The sequence below is a fragment of the Vipera ursinii genome, assembly GCF_947247035.1.
Source record: "Vipera ursinii genome assembly, chromosome: 1".
In the NCBI taxonomy this organism is placed as follows: Eukaryota; Metazoa; Chordata; class Lepidosauria; order Squamata; family Viperidae; genus Vipera; species Vipera ursinii.
Genome location: NC_139512.1, coordinates 104,170,441 through 104,188,133, shown reverse-complemented (window position 1 = coordinate 104,188,133; position 17,693 = coordinate 104,170,441). Strand labels below are relative to the sequence as shown.

Sequence of the window (17,693 nt, the reverse complement as noted above, 5' to 3'; positions counted from 1 at the left end):
GTATTTTGGAGTATTCAAAACTCAGTTGATATTTCTTTGTGCTCTTCGTTTAGTTTTTAAACTTTAGTTGTTATTGATTAGGTCAGCCATATTTTTTGTCTCATCCGAGTCCTTCCAAAAGACTGGGATAAGCAGATATTTGATAATATTACAGGTAAGGCTGCCTTTAGTAATTGATGGTGATTTTGTCAATGCTGATTTTGTCAAGTGGAGAACCGGATGTTTTGGAACTGCATCCATAGCACCTTTTTTTTTTTAATTCCATTTATATCCCGCCCTTCTCCGAAGACTCAGGGCGGCTTACAAGCTTAGCAGTGGCCTTCATTCTATGTATATGCCTGCTTATTAGGGCTTTCACACACCCCCAAGCGGCATTATTACAAAGTCAGCTTAATTGCCCCCAACAATCTGGGTCCTCATCTATTGCTACTGGTATTGCCTTGCTTTCATAATTACAGTTGGTCACAGTCAGCCACATGTGTAGAGACGATTTGATATTTTTATCCATCTATCCAATCCTTCTCAAGGACCAGGGATAGGCAGATGTTGTTTGATGCTGTTGATATTAAAGGTATCATCACAGAATATAAACTGTTTGGGGTAAAGCTGCCTTTTGCAATTGACTAATGGTGATTTATAATATTAAAATTAGTTCAGATGCCTTGTATCTAAGTAAATCAAGTCTGCAGGCTTCCCCCCCCCCAAAGATGAAGCTATTTTCCAATCAATAGATTTTACTTTTCTTAAAGAACTTTTTATGATCATGTATCTTAATTTAGCATAATTTTATAAATAAAGACAGCCTGAATTTATTTTTATCAGTATTTACTATTCTTGACTGAACCATTATCCAGCTTTGTTCTGTCTCTTGGCATCTCACAATACAAGCAATATAAAAACAACAATTTACAGGATAAATAGATAGCAAATCTCATCAAGAATACATACATACACCAACTGGGGCCACAAGTACTGTAGCCCAAAACATGGGAGAAGAAACCTGCTTTTAGGCACAAATAACTTGTTTATTATTTTATGCTTTTCTGTGTAATGCTTAAAATTTTCTTCCACATAATTTTTACATTTACAATTTATTGCAAGTTTAAGCTTACCTGGCATGTTGTTTTGACTGTAAAGGAATTGTTGGGATTCAGCTACATTTTACAGGAAACTTCTCAAGCACAGCAAAGATTAAAATAGCACCTCTGCTTACCTAGACCAGAGATTTGCTCTTAAGATATAATCTGAAACCTACAAAATATTAAGTCTGTGTTTGCTCAACACATTTATCCCTTCTTAATATAACTGTGACCCAGAATAAAATTGGTGGCATAAACATTTAAAAAAAAAAATATTCATTAACACAGTATTATAGACTTGTATGATTCACTGAACCATATGCTGTGTTTATATAACACACTAGTCTAGAAAGTGGCTGGCTAGTGTTTCCATTTGTTTCCTGGTAGAATCAAACCCATTTAAGGCTGTAATCAGTTTTATCACACTGGTTTTGCTAAACTTGGAACTCCATGTTGTTGTTTTTCCCTCTGCCTTTTGAAATCCATACTACTGTGTACCACAGTTTCATTTTGTTAGGCTGAGTAAGAAAAGAACGAGAAATATTAAGCCAGAAAAATTGAATGTGTGAGATAAGTGAAAGAATGTTAAGACTAACCTATTGCAGCAACATTTATTGTATTTATCCTATCCCTAGAAACCATCCTTACTGCCTTCTCAGCTTTTTTTTAGGTTTTCATCAGCTCCATCCAGTCTCAACTTTCTTCATTCCCCTTTATGATCTATATCAGTGATGGCAAACCTTTTAGAGACCAAGTGCCCAAACTGCAACCCAAAACCCACTTATGTATCATCGGGTGCCGGATGGGCATGGCCCTTTGGGTGGGTGTGGCCCATTGGGTGGCCGTGGCTGCAGTGGTAGCGGCAGACTGGGTGGGACTAAAAAGTTCAATCAATTCCAACTTTGCGAGAACTTTTTTTTCCCCGCGAGAAGTTGAAATTGATTGATTTGATTGAACCTCTTTTTTTTTGCACATGGTGGCAGAGGCCTAAAGCTGAAGGCCTAGGACTGGTGCGATGGCGCGCATGCCCAGAGGGCTCTGCATGGCACCCGTGCCATAGATTCGCCACCACAGATCTATATGATCAAACAACTCAGCAGGGCGTCTTTGTCATAGAACGCACCGGAACGGAGTTCCAGCACCTTTTTTCGATGGATTTTCTGGAGTTGCGTTCTTTTCCTATTGTTTCCCTTCCTATCATTTGCTTTTGAAAATGCCCCACTGGCGGTACGGTGCGAGTGGGGACCACTCCAGGGTCCATTGTTTTGATTGTGTTCCAAAATAATAAATCGGAATAAGTTAGCTCTAAGAGCAGTTAATAATTTAAATTCAGAGGTCCAGTAGGTAGCTTTAAGTAAGCATATTTCTTATACAGGTAGTCCTTGATTTACAACCACAATTGACCCCAGAAATTCTGTTGCTAAGCAAGCCCATGGTTAAATGAATTTTTCCCCATTTTACAAACTTTCTTGCCAGGTGTTAAGTGAATCACTGCAATTGTTAAGTTAGTAACAAGGTTGCTAAGTGAATCTGGCTTCCCTATTGATCTTGCTAATGGAAAGGTCCTAAAAGGGGATCACATGACTCCAGGTCACTGCAGCCGTCATAAATATGAGTCAGTTGCCAAGCGTCTAAATTTTCATCACATGACCAAGGGGATGCCGTGAGTGAAAGTCATAAATCACTTTTTTCAGTGCCATTGTGTCTTCAAATGGTCATTAAATGAACTGTTGTAAGTCAAGACCTGTATTCAGTGCAAGGTTGAATTTTTTTCTTTCACCTCTCAGTTCTGAGATTCAGGGGGTTTCCTCCAAGCATTCAGGATAGTTTTCAAGTGTATGCGGAGTATTAGTAGACATCGTAATTTATTCTGATGGCAGAACATCTGTTAAGTGTAATGATACAATCCCAAATATTATGCCATAGATGGCATAATATTCTAAAAAAAATTGTATTGTGCTTTTTTTTGTAACTGGTAATTATAAAAACACTTTTAAAATGTATGGTCCTTAGTGTATAATAATAAAATTCTGTCCTAGTAATAAATTTAATAGGTGACAAGCTTTACACTAAGCAATAATCTGGTTTGTTTTCGCACAATAGCATAAGGTAGGAAGCCAATGATGGTGATTATGCAGATCACTAGTTTATTCAACAAACCCTAGCTTCACATATGTATTCCTAGCCAAATTATGTGGAATTCTTGGAAATGTACAAGTGCTATCCAAACTATTCAAATTATTCCTTGCTCTGCTCCATTTTCATTTCATTCCCTGGCCGTTTCCCATTTACATACAATAAAGGAATCAGAATTTAATTTTTTTATTAGAAAATATGTACAAAAGATAAAAAAGTCAAGAGACACTGCACATATTCAGTATCTCTGTATAGAAGATCACAGTGAATGAAGTACTACAATCCACCAATCTTTTCATGATATAGTAGCAAACACAAAGTTCCAGCCAGATTTCACTGGTTTATATTTCAGGAAGGAAGTTTTACATACTCAAATTCTCCTTGTCCAACAACACATGATTCTGACTCCGTAGAAAACTATTACGTCCATTTTCAGCCTGCTATATGTTAGCAACTCACGTAATATAAATTACACTGAATTTTGGTCACAATAGCATTTTTATAGAGGACAGTACAGAACCACACAATTTCCAAACACTGACCAACCTGTTGCATTATTCATTGTAAATTTTGTTATATTGCAAAATTTACTTGCAGGGATACGCGGCATTTCATTTCCCAAATGGGATCTATATTTCCTTTAACAACTGTGTTGACAGTTTAGACATCCTCAGCCAAGGCAACATGCACTAAAATAAATAGATGCATAAAAAGCCAGACTGTTCTCTGTCCAGTTTTTGTGTAGTCAAAAATAAAGAAAAACTAAATTAGTCTTCACCCTCCATTATTACTAAATCTTTGCTTTTTAGTTCATTTATTAGGTTTTCATAAATACCATTAAGATTCATTTCTTCCAGGCCTGCAAATATTTTCTGAAAAGCAGCAACAACTCCATTCCTGTCTCGCAAAGTTTTTAACATCTGATAATGCTGCTCATCAGAATGTTGAGCATTATCATGGATTATGTTCTGTATGTCATTGTCTATTAAGCCACATTTCCTCATAAGTGGTTTCCAGTAATCTGACTTCAACATGTCCTTTATTTGAAAATAAGCATCTTCCAATGCTGCAATGCAATAAAAATATGTGTTAGATTTAAAAAATGAACTTTATATGGTTCACATGCTTATATACTTATGCTGCAATTCAAGTTTACTGACCTACAGGACAAACTTCACGTTTTTCTTTTCATGACTTTCTGCTGCATTGGCTGAACTTTTAATTTTCAAAAGGATGCATTCTTCCCTTTTTGAAAAAAAAAAAGTATGGGCCAACCTCCCCCAGTTCAAGCCATTTAAAATAGGTTTTTGCCTAAAAGAAACAGCAAAATATTTTTTAAAAAGGCACTAATGGGATAATAAGTTGTTAGAATAAAAGTATCTTTCCTACCCAGAGAGAAGACAAAGAAAGGGCTATTCAAATACCAAAACCCTTTATAGAACTTACAGGATTAACAGAACAATTTTTCCTCCAGATCTTAAAAGTGATGTTCCAGCACCAAATATTTATTTTCACATTGAGTTATTTGGAATTATATATTTCAGGTCAACAGCTTTATCAAAATAAACTATATATGATTATTAAGATGAATTATCACCGTAAATTGCAATTATAATTTGTAATCAATAGATAGTATAAATTAACTATTGTACTTAGGAATGTGCAGCCATAAATTTGGCTAAGATTATCGCACAAGAGCAGCAGCTGTAGCACACATACAGATCGATATAACATTCCACAACACAGCAAAAATCAGAGAATGCTCTACTATGTGAGTGTACTGTTTCATCTCCACATACACAAGGCAGGATGCACAAGTTATTCGAGGCTGATGTTCCATCTCAGAGGGGGGGGGGGGAAAGAATGACTCCAGCCTCCTTGCCTTTCCTTCCTTCCATGTGTAGAATTCTTAGCATTCAGCCCTTATGTTAATTTCCACACCATCATCATCTTCAGGATCTGTTCTCTAAAAAGAGGCAAACTGAATACAAATTTCAGCTTCCTCATTTAGCTTCCCAACAACAATCTCCACTATTCTGGAAGATCCACCAGTCTTCTAAAAGAGCTTTTCAAGGGGAAGTATAGGAGAAAGAAAAAAAATGCAACGATGAGAACATCCTATGAGCAGAGTTCTACATATGGCCTAGTTCCCCAACCTTTCTGGCTTTCTGGAAGAGTATTTATTTATTTATTTATTTATTTATTTAATTTATATACCACCCTTCTCCCAGGGGACTCAGGGCGGTGAACAGGGCAATACATAAAAACTAGATACAAAAATTAAAATTATTAAAACATGATTAAACAATGCCCATAAAATTAATACAAATTTAAAATTATAGTCGTTTATAAAAATCCCACCCCGTCCCATCAGGCCAGGCCAGCTTGTTTAAAGAGATGGGTTTTAAGATCGCGCTGGAAGGAGCGGAGATCAGGCGCCATCCGGAGCTCAACCGGAAGATGGTTCCATAAATCCGGTGCACCCACAGAGAACGCCCTCCCCCTGGGGGCCACCAGTCGGCATTCTTTGACCGGTGGCACCCTAAGGAGGCCCTCTGTGGGAGCGTACTGGGCGGAGGGAAGTTGACGCCGGCTGCAGGTGCTCCCCAAGGTATTCCGGACCCATGCCATGAAGGGCTTTGTAGGTCATTACCAACACCTTGAACCTCACCCGGAAGACAACTGGCAGCCAATGCAGCTCGCGGAGCAAAGGTGTGACATGGGAGTATCGGGAAACTCCCAGTACAACTCTCGCGGCTGCATTCTGTACCAGTTGGAGCCTCCGAGTGGTCTTCAAGGGTAGCCCCATGTAGAGAGCGTTGCAGTAATCAAGACGAGAGGTCACGAGCGCATGAGTGACCGTACGTAAGGCATCCCGATCTAGATAGGGCCGCAACTGGCGCACCAGGCGAACCTGGGCGAAGGCCCCCCTAGTCACAGCTACAATATGGTCTTCTAAGGAGAGTTGTGAATCTAGGAGGACTCCCAAGTTGCGAGCCCTATCTACAGGAGGTAATGACTCGCCCCCCATAGTGAGGGGTGGGATATCCTGAATATCCTGAGATGCCGGTACGCACAGCCACTCAGTCTTGTCAGGGTTGAGTCGAAGCCTGTTCCTCCCCATCCAGACCCGGACTGCCTCCAGTAATGGGGAGGGGGTGATTCTGCATGAGCCGCCAGCAAGTACGGGCAGCTCCATTTGTGCAAGTGACAAGCATGTGCATCCACCACTTCTGCAAATGGCAACAGGCACTTGCCCACCATTTCTGCAGCCTAATTGCAAATACAGCCCAATATTGGGCTGCGATCCGAGGTTGGGGACCCGAGACTTATGAGAACTGAGAATTGAACCAGTATCACAAACAATTTTAAAAATATTGGATGGAATTAATACTTCAAGAATATTTCAAGAGAGACATTTAAGTATTCCCTTGCACTCAGAAAGGAAATCATTACATCACTCTTAATATGAAGTCCAATGAATGCATCATTTACATACTTGCTCAAGAGGCCTCTTTCTTTTGCTATTTATTTATTTTAGATTAATTTATCAGCAATTGAAAATGTAATTTAAATATGAATTGTTAACATTTTTTTTGCACTTGGGTTACAAATGTTCGATATGATTTATTGGATGATAACCTATAAAACAATTATTTGCACTACTCACCTTTCACAGGAGAACCTTTAATCCTTACTGCAGGTTTGTTAGATCTCCGTACCTGAAAAAGTTTTACAAAGGATGATCTACTTCTCTGTTGTAATGCAAAGTATTTTTAAAAAGCGTGCAATTTGACTCAACACAGCAAATCGGTTTTTTTAATAGATTAAACAGATACTCAGAGTAACATAGTGAAATTTATTCAATGGATTCCAAAGTGCACTTGACAAATTTTAAGCAACCTTTCTCAGATTCTACTTAAACCTCTCACAAAGAATATGATTCAACGTAAGATGATTCCAATCTGTTTTTTGACAAACATTATACCGCATTTAAAAAAAGAAGAAAAAGTACAAATCATGTATAACGTGCTAAGTCGAAAGCAAACAGATCCCATTGTAGCGATGAGCTTCCAGACTAATAGGCTGTGGTCTAATTATCTGATATCCCGAAATTTTGCCAGCAACCGTGACTGGCATCTTCAGAAGTAAAGTGAGCTCATTCAGTTCCTGCTCAGCTGCCTGTGAGCTGAGAAGAAATACACTACACAGCAGATTACTTTGCCTCTGAAAATGCCAGACATGGTTGCTGGCAAAATGTCAGGATATTGATATGCCGCCTGGAAGCTCATCGCCACTACGTTGACACCGGCTGTAGAAGCCTGTATGAAAACCACACTAAAGTTTAGTGTTATTTGTTGACCAGATCTGTAAGTGGGAAACTACTACAGCTAAACCTGTTCACTTTTAAGAAGGCTCTTCACCCTCTTTGCTTAATCGAAATTTTAATGGTGATTATCTCCCTGGAACCCAGTAAGAAAGTTTGTGCAATATGTTTCTTTATGAAGCTAATCCAAAATGGTATGCAAATCCCATGTCGTGAAAATAAATGCTTCTCTCCAGGTAACCATGGAGGGAAAGAGTGTGAAGCAAGAATGTTCATCTAAAATGTTGGCATTTTTTTCCTTGTGAAATAAAAGATGGTGTGAAATTAATTAGCATTCTGCTGGAGAATTCTGAAGGAATCCTTAATGGAAATTGCAGAAGATGCTAGGGCCGGGGCAATGCAACAGAATAGTTTTAAAATAATAACTATAAAAGAACATTCTACCAGGAATTTTTGGGCAGAGCCATATGTTTTTTCCGCTTAAGCTGTTTTGATACTTTGTTTCTAAAAGGAATATATCCATATTTGCTACAAACACTTGAATGCACAACAAGAATAACTCCACAAAACTTTCCTGTCCTCAATGAAATCATATCAAGATCACGTGAAGTACTAATACCACTTTACAATGCCTTGGTAAGGCTACACCTGGAATACTGCATCCAGTTTTGGTCACCACGATGTAAAAAAGATGTCGAGACTCTAGAAAGAGTACAGAGAAGAGCAACAAAGATGATTGGGGGACTGGAGGCTAAAACATATAGGGAACGGTTGCTGGAATTGGGTATGTGTAGTTTAATGAAGAGAAGGGTGAGGGGTGACATGATAGCAGTGTTCTAATATCCCAGGGGCTGCCACAAAGAAGAGGGAGCCAAGCTATTCTCCAAAGCACCTGAAGGCAGGACAAGAAGCAACGGATGGAAATTAACCAAGGAGAGAAGCAACCTAGAACTAAGGAGAAACTTCCTGACAGTTAGAACAACTGACCAGTGGAACAACCTGCCTCCAGAAGTGGTGAATGCTCCAACACTGGAAGTTTTTAAGAAGAGACTGGACAGCCATTTGTCTGAAATGGTATAGGGTTTCCTGCCTTAGCAGGGGGTTGGACTAGATGACCTCCAAGGTCCCTTCCAACTTATTATTATTATTATTATATTTGGGAGGGTGGTTTTTTAACCTTTAAAGGTTGCAATTACTTTATAAAGTCCACTTTAAGGGATAGAATGGCAAAAAGGCAGATAAAGAGGCGGGTATCAAGGTCAGAAGTGTTTTAACTATGAATCTCAAAACCATGTTTCGTATGGCTTCTCTAAGTCCATTTTCATTATGACTACATCGGGTAGGCAACCTCGGCTCTTTTATGACTCATGAACTTCAACTCCCAGAATTCCTGAGTCAGTAGAGCCGAGGTTGCCTACCCCTGGACTACATAGACCAGACATGTCAAACTCGCAACATCATGTGACGTCGCACAACGTATCAGAGCTTTTTCTCCATTGCCGGCAATGGGGTGGGCACGGTTTTGGGATGACGCGTCCGACCCGTGGGCAGGCAATTTAACACCCCTGACATAGAATAACAATGACCAAGCACAATTATGGAGGCAAAGGTTTGGGTTAAAGCACAGAGTGGCAAGGAAGGGGAAAAATTACAGGTCAAAAGTATGAAGAATGCAAATGTCACAGTTCTCCTAAAGAGAAACATGGAAATTGACTTTGAGAATTGCTAGAGGCAAAATATTTGGTTGGCATTTTGAGGCCAGAATACCTCAGGAAATATTTCTTCCCATAAAATTGTTCAGGACCTGTCAAAACTGATCTTAAGTTATGATATTGGCACATGGGTTTGGATTTCCTTTGTGAAATCCAGTCAGCATAGCAGATAAAAGCAAAAAACAATAAATAGCTTTTTTACTGCTTAACGTCTGCCTGTATCGAGTTATCTCCAGCCATGGAAACACAGCCATTTCCTAGTGTGGCAAATGGCTTTGGAAGACAAAAGCATCTAAATCCTTCAACATCTATTGTTGGAACCCTATTATTTAAGTAGGTCGTTTTACTATACATTACTGTATTGCGCCCTCTGCTGCTATTTCAAAGTACTGCAAGTTTCATTGGTATTTTTTGATGAAATTCTACCTGTTATCTTTCTATAACCTGTCTTGTATATTTTTATGGCTGTACAAAACTTCAAGGGGTTGCCTTCCTTCAGTGAATAACTATGTGAACCATCATTTTTAATCTGCTTTAAAAAGCCACACTTCTCTGCTGGCGACTAAAATTAGAAGTAACGCTGCTACTTTGCCTCATTTCCAAGGCTTCATCCAGGACTTTCAGTAGCCAAAAGAGGCTTGTCCACATGTGCTGCTTATACAGAGAAGCTTCTTCAGGCCATCTGTCAGAAGAGACCATGAGGCATCACAAACCACTTGTTTCTGTGGCACATAATGTTTTCTCAAAACAAAACACAGGCCTAATATATTCATAAAAGGTTGCACTGTAAATGAACACATACTATTTCAAACTGTTCCGCTACAGCAGAACTCACAGAGCAGTAGCAATTATTAATTTTCTAGCAATTTTCTACTGAAAAATACCTACATCATTTCTTCCACTGCACTGGCCATTCGAACAAACAACCTCACGTAACAATGAAACAGATGGCCTATCTGGAAGGACAGAGTCTTGTTCTCTATTGCCCATCTCCAAATTCTCTCTTTCAGTAGTTTCAGACAGTGTGTCCTCAGAAGCAGCAGCAGCAGCAGCAGCTTCAGTTGTAGAGTTTACATTCTCGTTGCCAGGTATCTGCAAAAGAAAGATACTGCTGCATTTGCTGGGTTTTCAACCACCCCATTTGCTCACAGACAGAGATCCCCGTCTGCTCAAGGTCTCCGTTCGGATAAAAGGTGTTTGAGCATCTAGGGACACTTGGAAACGCAGCGAATCACTGCGTTTTGAATAGCCCCATAGGCGCTGAAACACATTTTAACCAAACGGAGACCTGACAGAGATGGGAAGCTCCGTGTGACTGCCAATGGGGCACTTCAGAAACGGAGCATTCCTGGACTTCCGGCAGCACTGCCGCTTCGAATGGCGGCGTTCTGAAGCCGCCCGGTCCTGGGAAGCGTCAAAACGCCCGGAGGCAGCAAAACCAGCTGTTCCGCGGCACTGGAGCTTCTTCGGGAGAAGAGGGAGAGGCGAGCCTGCCTGGATAGAGGTAGAGCCCCCATACGATCCTCCCAAGTAGTTTGGGGGATAAAAGGGTGAGCTCCCTCGGAGCCCAGGCTTTCTCCGCTCCCAGGACGTCTTCGCTCCAAAAGGAGTGGAACAAGACGCGACAACTGCACCTGCTGCTTAGAGGGGACTGTGAGTATTTTGAAAAGCAGGCAGAGCAAAGCAGGAAGATCTGGATTTTTAAACTGGATCTTAACTTTAACTCAGTTTCATTATCTTCTTCAAGCTTCAAGTGTGAAATGGAGTGAAAATGGCGCTGGAGTGTTTCTCTCCTGTGTGAAGTGACTGTGTTTGAAAAGTGTTATATTTTGCTACAAAGCAAGAGATACAACTCGCAATTGACTCTATTCAGTATTGGATTTTGTGTATTTGATTTTGTGTATTTGAAAGCCTGTTCCCTATTCTTCTTATTGAAAGTTAAAAACTCTGGGAGAATTGTTACTTTTTTTTTTCCTTTTCTTCCTGAACTTTGATTCTGCTGGGTGACAGAGGAAATTGAAACTTAAGAGATGGCTGCGAAACGTGGGGGAGGGCCCCCGCTTTCTAAGAACGCTATCTCCTCACCTATGCCACAAACTGCAGGGCAGACTTCGATGAAACCTACAGTACAACCACCCTCTCCCCCACCTCCTGCATTTACACTGACAGACATCCAGCAAGTTGTGATGCAGTCAACGCAAGTTCTGCAACAAGAAATAAAGAATCAAAACAACCAGATGAGGGAAGATATAGTGCTTGCACTCCAGGGCTTAGCAGCACATATAGAACGCCTGGATGCTCGGGTGGATTCAGTTATGGAGTATGTGGAGAACTTGGAAAATAAAATTACTGATGCTGAGCAGAAGGTTGATAGAGCAGAGACCAAGATTGACAGAACAGGGGATGAGGTCACTATATTAGAGTATAAGAGCATGGAGTTTGCTTTGCGTATTAGAGGCCTCAAAGAGAATCCTAAAGAAAATCTGGAATGGGAAATAGCACAAGCAGTGGCTCCTGTTTTGAAATGGGAACCTGAAGAATTACTTAAGGAAATGGATAAGATATTTAGAGTTAACTCCTGGATTGCTAGGCAAAAAAGTCTACCTAGAGATGTAGTGATCTATTTTTCCAGGAGATCAACTAGAAATTCTATTATCCAGGCCTTTTATCGGGAAAAATTCCAGATTGCAGGCCAAGATATTATGATCTTAAAGGAGATACCTTCAAAAATTCTTGGAAAGAGGAAAGACTTTGCCTTTCTGTCTGATGAGCTTAAGAAGCGACAAGTCCAGTTCAGATGGGAAATTCCTATTGGGATTGTGGTAAATTATGCACGGACCAGATACAGACTGGATACAATCTTAAAAGCAAAAGATTTCTACACTAAGGTCCTGAAAGCAGGTTTACCACCATCTCCCCAAATTAAGAGAACAGAAGCTAGACAAGATGATAAACAATTGAGTGAAGAGGCAATGTTACTGCCCCCTGAGGAGATCCAGAAACCGGAGGCCATAGAGCAGAATTTGATATTAAAGGAAGACCCCAAAAAACAGAGGATGACAAGAGCTGCACATAAGCGTATGGAAAAGGAACAAAAACAGAAGTCTGCAACTGGTTCAGCTACGCAAGATGCGACTGTTTTAGAGCCCGTGGGAGGAGCACGTCCTAAGAGAGCAACAGCTGATCTTCAGGCCATGTTCCAAAGGCTCATGGTCACCAGAGATGGTGAAGTTCCTGACATGGAATGTTAACGAGCTAAATTCACCACAGAAAAGAAAGATCCCAACCGCTACAGTCGGTTGTAGACTTGATGGAAATTATAACTCAGTATGGTAAGGTTTCTGGGTTTAAGGTGAACAGTAATAAAACTAAGATATTATCCAAGAATTTATCTATGAGTGAAAGGGATATGTTATCTAACTTAACAGGTTTTGAAATAGTGAAGAAGGTTAAATATCTAGGAGTGCATATTGCAGCCTCAAATGTAAAATTGTATAAGAATAATTATGAAACACTATGGTTGAAGGTACAAAGGGACTTAAATAATTGGAAAAAATTACAATTATCACTACTGGGAAGAATTGCAGTTGTTAAAATGAATGTTCTACCAAAGTTCCTCTTTCTGTTTCAGATGATACCTATACTGAAAAAGGATGCCAACCTTGATCAATGGCAGAAGGGTATTAACAAATTTATCTGGGCGGGGAAAAAACCAAGAGTTAAATTCAAGATTTTACAGGATGCCAGGGAAAGAGGGGGACTCAAGGCGCCGAATTTGAAATTGTACTATGATGCGGCTGCTTTGACCTGGGTTAGTGATTGGCTTAATTTAACTAACAAGAGAATACTTCATCTTGAGGGATGGGATTTGGTATATGGATGGCATGCATACTTGCTTTATGACAAGAAGGTAGACAGGGCTTTTAAATCCCATATTCTTAGAAGTGCTTTACTGCGTGTCTGGAAAAAGTACTATAATAAGTTAAATTATAAAATACCGATTTGGGGAATTCCTGGACACGCGATAGAGGGTGTATCTATGGGAGTGAGTATGGATATGGTTTCTTTTTTTTTTTTAATTGAAAAGTTTTAAAATACAATTTTCCTTTAAGAATCCCCCCTTCCCCCTCCCTCCCCCCCCTCCCCCCCCGACTTCCCAGAGCTAAATACAAGGTATATATATAAAAAGCAATCATAAACAATCATATACTAACAACTATAAACTCTAAAATCCATCACTCTCTAGCTTATATAGGATAAAACAAGCCTTAGTAATATTGAATATGTATAAAAAGAAACTAAAATAAGATAAGAAAAAAAAAACGAAAGAAGACTTATTCAAATGCTACATAAAACTTCTTAACCCTATACTTGTTCTGGATAAACTCAATCCATTTTCTCCATTCCATAATATAGCGTTCTTGCGAATGATCTTTCAAATAGGCCGAAATCTTCGCCATCTCTGCCAGGTCAGAAACCTTTAAAGTCCACTCTTCTATGGTCGGCAGTTCCTCTTTCTTCCAATATTGGCCTATCAAAAGTCTTGCTGCCGTAATTAAGTTCAACATCAACTTGGTGTCCACAACTGTAGCGTCTGCAATTATTCCCAACAAAAAAAGTTGCGGACAAAACTTTATCCTCTGTTTAAAAATCTTCTGCATATTCCACCAGACTTTTATCCAAAAAGCCTTAACCTTCTTACATGTCCACCATATGTGAAAATATGTTGCATCTTCATCACCGCACCTCGAACATTTAGGCTGATAATTCGGATACATACTTGCAAGCTTTTTAGGATCTAAATGCCATCTATAAAACATTTTGTAAAAGTTCTCTCTTAGATTTTGAGCTTGAGTAAATTTTACGTTCCTCACCCAAATCTTTTCCCACGTGTCCATTGTGATAACTTCCTGGATGTTTTGGGCCCATTTTATCATACAATCCTTAACAAGCTCTGTTTCTGAGTCAATCTCTATCAATGCAAGATATATCCGTTTGATATGTGCTGGTCCCTGATTTCTAATTTGCTTTATCAAATTTTCATCAGTCATTGTAAATCCATTTTTCTGGTCTTCTTTCCACCTGGCCCGTAACAGTATATTGAAACCAATTTTGAACAACCTTCTCTTCTCGCAAGAGGCTATATGATTTCAAACACCAAACATTTCTTTCCAAACTGAGGATCTCCTTGTACGTAGTCACATCATGTTTGAAGCCAGCATGTATATTTTCTATTGCGTGTTTTGGAATTGCCCACAATGGTATCTTGCAACTTAACTTATGTCTATACTTCTTCCAAACTCTCAGCAATGCCTGTCTTAAAATATGCACCCTAAACACGTTGTCTACCTTCTTATCATACAACAAATATGCATGCCAGCCAAACAAGTCATGGCCCTCAAGATTTAATAACCTCCCTTGCGTCAAATTAATCCAATCACTTATTCCTACTAATGCAGCAGCTTCATAATATAATTTAAAATTAGGCAATTTAAGGCCACCTCTCTCACGAGTATCCTGCATAATCTTAAGTTTAACTCGTGGCTTTTTCCCTGCCCACACAAATTTATTGATACCTCGCTGCCATTCCTCCAAATTAGAATCTTTCTTAAGAATCGGTATCATTTGAAATAAAAATAAAAATTTAGGCAGGACATTCATTTTTACTGCTGCAATCCGTCCCAACAAAGACAATTGCAATTTTTCCCAACTCTCCAATTCTTTTTGAATTTTCCCCCATAGTTTTTTCATAATTATTTTTATATAGCTTTGTATTAGAGGGCGACAAAATCACCCCCAAATATTTAACCCTTTTAACAATCTCAAATCCAGTTAATCCTTCTAAGAGAGCCTTTTGCGAAACTGTCATATTTCTAGCCAAAATTTTGGTTTTCTGTGTATTAACTTTAAATCCAGAAACCTTCCCATATTGTGTTATTATCTCCATCAGGTCCACAACAGAGTTCTCTGGCTGGGTCACTGTAACCATATGGATATGGTTTCTTATAAGGAACTACTCAAATTGCAAGGGAATGATTGGCAACTTAAATCAGCAGAGGAGTTAAGACAAGAAAACATAAATTACTCTTGGTTTCAATATACCCAATTGAAAGCTAGGTGGAAGTCAGATCAAAAGGTTGGTATCACAATTACAGATCAAAATTTAGTAAAGCAAATTAGAGATTCAAAATGTGCACATAAAAAGAGGATATATAATGCTTTAATTGAATTGGATTCGGAAACGGAATTGGTTAAAGATTGCATGGTAAAGTGGGCACAAAATATTCAGGAACCAATCTCGTTGGACACTTGGGAGATAATTTGGGTTAGAAATGTTAAATTTACCCAGGCTCAAAATTTAAGAGAAAATTTTTACAAAATGTTTTATAGATGGCATCTGGATCCCAAGAAGTTGTCCAACATGTATACTAATCTGCAGTCTAAGTGTTGGAGGTGTGGTAGCTTAGAAGCTACCTATTTCCACATGTGGTGGACTTGTAGAAACATAAAAGCCTTCTGGATCAAAATTTGGTGGAACATTCAAAAGATTTTTAAGAGGAAGATAAAGTTTTCTCTGCAATTGTTCTTACTGGGTATTGTTGTAAATTGTGATGTCAAAGAGACTAATCTGATGTTGAATATGATAACGGCAGCACGGTTACTGGTGGGACAATATTGGAAGAAGGACAATCTGCCCACGGTAGAAGAATGGGTGTTTAAAGTTTCTAATCTTGCAGAAATGTCCAAGATTTCTGCTTATTTAAAGGATCACTCACAGGAGAGATATATTTCAGTTTGGAGGAGATGGATAAATTATATTGAAAACAAATATGGGACCAAAAAGTTCCATTTAGCTTATGAGTAGAATTTAGTGAGATATTGTTATTGTTAGTAGTTATGCTAAGAGAGAGTTAAAGCGCAGTACGAATTTGGTTGATTGTATATTGTGTAAATTTTTATTTAGAATAGGATTGTTGTAACTATAATCCTGTATTTAGCTCTGGGAAGTGGGGGGGCGAGTGGGGGGGTTGGGGTGGGAGGGATTTGGGGATATATTGTAAAATATTGTAAAACTCTTTAATAAAAAAAAAAAGAAACGGAGCATTCCTCTCTTGTTTCTCAAGCGCCCCACTGACAGTCACACGGAGCTTCCCATCTCTGTCAGGTCTCCGTTCGGATAAAGTATTTCAGCGGCAGTGGCTTGGGTTTCTCCACTTCGTCTGAGTGGAAGAAAGCGGAGGCGCAGAACAGAGCAACTCAATAAGGCTGGCGAGCAGCGTACTCGCGTTTACTTGAGCAATCCTGCTCTGCACCTTCCGTTTCTTCCTTTCAGACAGAGCGGAGAAATTCAAGCGGCTGCCACCGCTTGAGTTAAAAAGACAATAAGGAGAAGAGAGGTCAGGATTTGGGCTACCGGCTGATCAGGCATGGAGTAGGTTGGGCAGGCTGAGTGGCTGGTTGGGGAGGGGAGATCGTGGCTGTTCGGGTGGCTGCCACTGCCGCTACCAGCAGCATGGACACAGGTGCAAGGAGACTCGCCCCACAATGGCTCCCTGCTCAGTTGAAGGTTTCATTCCTACCCTCAAACTAAGGCCAGCACACATGAGTGAGCAGCGCATCCGGGCCATGGACGGCATTGGTTGCTGCGCCCGGCCAACTCCGATTCCACGCTTTGCCCCATAGGCAAGCAAACGAAGCAAAAACTTCCCATCAGAATGGAAGCTTCTGGGGGCCATGTTCTCTTTTGAACTCGCACAATATTACAGCACCCAGGACCTTCCATTGTCAGCGCAAAAAGCATTAAGCCAACTCTCCTTCAAAGGGAAAGAAACCATGGCAGAGAGGATTTTTGCAGGGTGAGTCCAGCACGGCAGGAAAGGAGGGGGAAGCATGATCTTAGTGGGTCAGGGAGGCCTAGGGGGTCTGCTCTATCACTAGGCCCTCCATGTCCTTTCCCACCCTGGGATACCTCATGTGCACTTAACAAACCGTGCATTCGTCCAGGCATTCAATTAGCGAATGTGTGGGCGAAAGCAGAGAGTGATCTTGTTCACTCCCATGAATTTTCGAGTTACGAATGGAATGGACAGGTTCCGTTACATTCATAACTCAAGGACTACCTGTATTTTTCTTTTCTTATTTAGTTCTGTTTTTAATGTTTAATAAATCTTTTTAATGGTTTTTTAATGGTAACTATTGTTTTATCAGATTGTTGCATCCCACCGAGACTCGCATTTTATGAGATGAACTGCCATATAAGTTTGATTAATTAATTAAATAATGCAATTACAGTAAAAATAGACAGTTGCTCTAACCTGAACATCAACTGAGCATCTAAGAATCACCACAGACCTGCTAAAAACAGGGCCATTTTGATTACTGCAGAAAATCAGTGAGGAAAGCATAAGTGCTTCCATGGGTTATGATGTTCCTAGACAG

At 39.7% G+C, this 17,693-nt stretch overlaps 1 protein-coding gene across 4 annotated transcripts in view; it reads right to left on the bottom strand.

Annotated features, from left to right (window-relative positions):
- Nucleotides 1-3,385: 3,385 nt before the first annotated feature.
- Nucleotides 3,386-17,693, bottom strand: part of LOC310640573 (tumor necrosis factor receptor superfamily member 10B-like) — a 34,557-nt gene continuing 20,249 nt past the window's right edge. For 2 of the 4 annotated variants that reach the window (XM_083362922.1, XM_083362923.1), the window contains exons 8-10: nt 10,143-10,346; nt 6,886-6,937; nt 3,386-4,281 (exon numbers count right to left, since the gene is read on the bottom strand). In XM_083362922.1, the coding sequence (XP_083219048.1) occupies nt 3,983-4,281; nt 6,886-6,937; nt 10,143-10,346 (555 nt within the window). In that variant the 3' untranslated portion in view covers nt 3,386-3,982. Of the gene's footprint in view, nt 5,281-6,885; nt 6,938-10,142; nt 10,347-17,693 lie in introns of all 4 variants that reach the window. The other 2 variants (XM_083362924.1, XM_083362925.1) reach the window with 2 other exon arrangements.